Here is a 4,397-nt window from a genome sequence, read left to right as displayed (position 1 = left end):
GCCATAGACATCAACCTTCAGCAAAAACAAGTGAAAGTGAATGGTGTTTGAAGCAGTACTAGTTCGATCTCTTTAAATTAGAGTGAGTTAATTTCTTACAAAATGAAAATAACTAATTAAAAAGGAAGACTCCTTAAAAAATTATAGAAGAGTTTTTAAATTGCTATTTAACCATTAACTACCAAGATTTTAACTACTAATTACTTTATATTTTAGAATTAATCTTTATTAGTTTTTTATAGACTAATATAAAATATAAAATATTAGTAATTAAAATCTTAGTAGCTAATGATTAGATACCAATCTAGAAATTATTTTATAATTTTTTTATTAATAATAGAAATGACTTTATATACCAATAATTTTTTTTAATTTATAAAATATCAAATATCTTTAGTTAATATAGTTATTAATTATTTTAATCTCTTAAATTAGTTTCTTTTGTGATATTTTTTAGCTAATATTTTTGTCTTACTGATTTGTTATTCCATATGTCCCCTTTAGTAAATTTGTTTTAGAGTGTTTTTGGTCTTTTTGCTTTTAACAATAGCTCTTATAAGTTTTTAAAAAATAATAAAATATATCTCATATCTCTCTAAGATTTACAAGTCTCATGAAGAACTTTAAAATATCATTAAAAAAAATCAATGTTTATAATTTTTTATAAAAGATATTTATATAAGTAAGTATTATTTTAATTTTAAAAAACTGTTAATAATTATTAAGGCTGCCTAATTATTAAAAGATATTTTTTAAATTAAAATAAAGTTATCGTGTAAATAAAAAAAATAAGTTAAGAACTTGGGTTTAATTGTGAGCATTCTTAAATCTTTCATGATATTTTTTTTAAACTTAAAAATAGTCACAAATAATTAATTTCTTTAAGTTTAAAGTTAAATTATTCATTAACTAAAACAATTCTTTTATCTAACTTCTACTTATGATTAAATAAAAGCTTGATACATTTTTCAACTAGAAAAAAATGCCTTAATATCCAATGTCACATCATCAAGCATTACCATTCCTTAGAAAAATAAAATAAAATATATATATATATATATATATATATATTTGTTATAGAATTTAAGAAAATATATATTAATAAATTGTTGTGTTGCATGAATTGATCTATTGAGTTGCAGTAACTAGTCAGTGTGAATGGACCTGTGAAGCCTGCATTTTGTTCTGAGTATGAACTTCATGTAAAACCAGAACTTTCATCCATGCAGAAACAAAAGTCCATGTGATTAACACACCTGACACATCACTTAACCCTTAGCATTTGTTTTTCAAAATTCTCCTTCTGCTTCATTTGAAAGCTTCCACTGTCACATGGACCAAGCTGTAGATGAAAGAGCCTTTATTTATCACACTTGTTCAATGATTCAATAATTTGTAAACACTTCTTATCTCATGGACTTCAATAATGCAATGCAATACATCACCTCCTGTCCCATCATACATCCAAGGTGAGGACAACACATGTCCACAGCTTCTCATTCTGGTCTTAATGCCTCTCAATTACTTGTTTCATCATTTGTCTCTTTTCCTTTTAGGATCTAAAATCAATTCAAAGTTCATGCACAACTCAGATAAAATCTGTGATAAATTCAACTGGAGAGTAAAAACTTCCACACTGAGTACAAATGATTGAAGAAAAAAGACTCGCATTACATTAAGGTTTTAAGTTAAAAACATAGGAAGAACAAACTGATATAAATAGACTCTAAATGACTCTGATACCGTTAAAAAGTGAACTTTAAGTCCAACTCAACCTTGTAAAACTGACTTATAAGTTAAGATTTGTACTAATTTATATATTATGAAATCTCCTTATCTCTTACTAGATCTTCAATAACAGTAATAAATCCTTTTAATATGTTATATTTAAGACTACAATTGGAGATTGTTGGTTGAGTTGTACAAACTCCAGTAGGATGAGTAATTTACATGATTGGAGCATAATATGAATAAAGAAGTTTGCATTATAAATTAAAACCTGTTAATTTTTAGTAACATGAGAAAACCTATTATATAATTCATGATAAATCACCCACATGGATCTACACACATATTCCTTTCCTCTAACTTGGGCTAAGCCTCATCACATTCACTGATAAAGCTTGTCATTTCTACTTCTGATATTGTGATCTGCGTTTCCTCCTTTACTTGTGTCCTCCTTCTTGATCATATGGTCCAAGTTTCACCTCTTTTAATACGACCTGTTTCATCCATGACCAAAATAGTCACAGAGACAACTCAAAATGTCTGTTTCTAGCAGGTTTGCCAGAGAAATATTACGATTTGATATATAAGCACCTTTGACAAATCCGTTAAATAAAAAGCAATCTTAAGATGTGAATGCCAAAACTTAATTTTTCAGGAAATATGAAAAAACCACATTTAAGATGTATAATCAAACACACTAATGATGTGTTGTTTGAAATTTATTATACTGTATTTTGACTAACAGAATATTAAGAAATGTGTAGTCTAATTCAATCTTATAAAACGTACTCATAGATAAAGGTTGTATACACTTATATACTATATACTGTGAAATGTAGTGATGGACGATCTCCAACACAGAAACTTGTTTTTGAAAGCAATTATGCTCTTCATCTTATTCAAATAATTAAAATTTGTGAGTTGTGTAAGATTAGTAATACTTTATAGTGACAATGAATGTCTTCCACCCCAGTTGGCATACTTCATTTTTAGTTTGGTCAAGTGTTTTTGGAAGTTCATCACATGACATTATATAACCAAACTGAATCTATTTTCTATTGTTATTCCTTGTAAAATTTATTGGGTTCTGTGCTGCTTTTGGCTTCCCCAATAAAATTTGACTTTAATCTTATTCGTTACCTCCACTCCCTTGTACTCTCTCTCCTCCCTAATATAAGATATTCCTACAACCCTGCTTTGGTTGAAATGAAACTCGAGACTTGTGTGGGAGGTTAGTTTAGTTTAGTTGTTACAATAGTGTTTTTCTTTAAACTGGATTTGCCTTAGACTAAGAACAAATCTTTGAAATGGGGAAACTAGGGAGGATGTTAGACACCTTCTGTCTTTCTTTTGGCTCAAACACCTGTTTCTGCATGAACTCCATGGAGTTTGAAGATGAGTTTGAGAAAAAGCCTTTGATTGTAAGTGCTTCTAGTGATCATAAACTGAGATTGAAGGATGTAGTAGATGGAAAGCAGACACTGGCTTTTCAACTGAAACCCCAGGTGAGGCATTTTTCTTTTGTTCTAACTCTTATTCTGAAACTTTACTCAAGTCTCACCTAATACAATAAGAATTTGTTGTTGTTGTTCCAACTCTTTTTTTTTTGGTAGTGAATTTTCTATTGTAACATCATAAGTCCTTCTCTTCTTCCAAAATGAAAAAGGAAACACATGTTCATTATTATATTAGATAGCTTGAATGGTTTAACATATACATGTTCTTATCCACAAAATATGCAGATAGTGACATTGAGGGTGTCCATGCATTGCTATGGATGTGCAAAAAAAGTTGAGAAACATATCTCGAAGTTGGAAGGTGAGCATATTACCTTTTTTTCTCCCCATATCATAAAGCAGCTTTCTAGAGTAATTTAACTGTCACAAACAAAATGAAGAAAAAAAAATTAACCATCAATGTAACTTTGTAAGTATGTAACATCACTGGAACTGATAGGCATGCCAGCTTTTTGCTTTATCAGTTTATCTTTATTTCCTAAATTTCATCACAAGCTAAAGCAAATTCTGTCAGATATTGATGAACACAGAGGGTTGCTCAAATGTCCACCACAGGATACTAGGATAGAGAATATGCTAACCACTCCTTTTGACAACATCTGCCATAAAGTCAACATTATTAATGTTTATTTTCAGTGTGTGTGCAGTGTGTTTGTATTCTTGTTTGCTTTGCATCTATTTGTATAATCATGATATCTGAATCCACATTCACCTTTAAAACAGGAGTGAGCTCTTATAAGGTGGATCTGGAAACAAAAATAGTAGTGGTTATGGGCGATATTCTTCCCTCTGAAGTGTTGCAGAGTGTGTCTAAGGTGAAAAATGCAGAGCTTTGGAAATCTCAAGGTAGTAAGCAATAGTTTTGGATTGAAGAACCATCTTCATCAGATTCAACCAAAAGAAGATATTGAAATAGAATTAAGGAGCTCTAATTTTCTATGTGTCCTTGTGGTCTTGTATATAGTGTATCATGTTAAGATCTAATGTCTCTTTCGGTTTGTCTTGATATCTTTTAACACATTTGTCAAGATTCATATCTAAGCCAATTATCATTGGTGATTAAAGTTTTCACCTAAGTTTGATCAAGTTGTTCCATAAATATATGTCATACTTTGCATTCTCTGTTAAAATGTAGCAAACTCTTTTCTCTTT

The 4,397-nt window shown here is 29.5% G+C and overlaps 1 protein-coding gene across 1 annotated transcript; it reads left to right on the top strand.

Moving 5' to 3' along the window:
• Positions 1–2,796: 2,796 nt before the first annotated feature.
• On the top strand, positions 2,797–4,397 carry LOC137838056 (copper transport protein ATX1). Its single transcript, XM_068647272.1, has 3 exons — positions 2,797–3,233; positions 3,471–3,546; positions 3,969–4,397. Exons 1-3 carry the CDS (start codon positions 3,036–3,038, stop codon positions 4,103–4,105), a joined length of 411 nt encoding a protein of 136 aa, XP_068503373.1. The 5' UTR covers positions 2,797–3,035; the 3' UTR covers positions 4,106–4,397.

The sequence above is a fragment of the Phaseolus vulgaris genome, chromosome 4, assembly GCF_000499845.2.
Source record: "Phaseolus vulgaris cultivar G19833 chromosome 4, P. vulgaris v2.0, whole genome shotgun sequence".
Classification (NCBI taxonomy): Eukaryota; Viridiplantae; Streptophyta; class Magnoliopsida; order Fabales; family Fabaceae; genus Phaseolus; species Phaseolus vulgaris.
The sequence above is the reverse complement of the archived record's forward strand: the minus strand, read 5'-3'. Positions and strand labels throughout refer to the sequence as shown.

What these genes read in the sequence shown, in the direction of transcription:
- LOC137838056 (XM_068647272.1), top strand. Translation starts at nt 3,036, where the DNA reads ATGGGGAAACTAGGGAGGATGTTAGACACCTTCTGTCTTTCTTTTGGC. An exon ending in CTTTTCAACTGAAACCCCAG is followed by an intron (nt 3,234 to 3,470) that starts GTGAGGCATTTT and finishes CAAAATATGCAG; the next exon opens with ATAGTGACATTGAGGGTGTC. An exon ending in ACATATCTCGAAGTTGGAAG is followed by an intron (nt 3,547 to 3,968) that starts GTGAGCATATTA and finishes CCTTTAAAACAG; the next exon opens with GAGTGAGCTCTTATAAGGTG.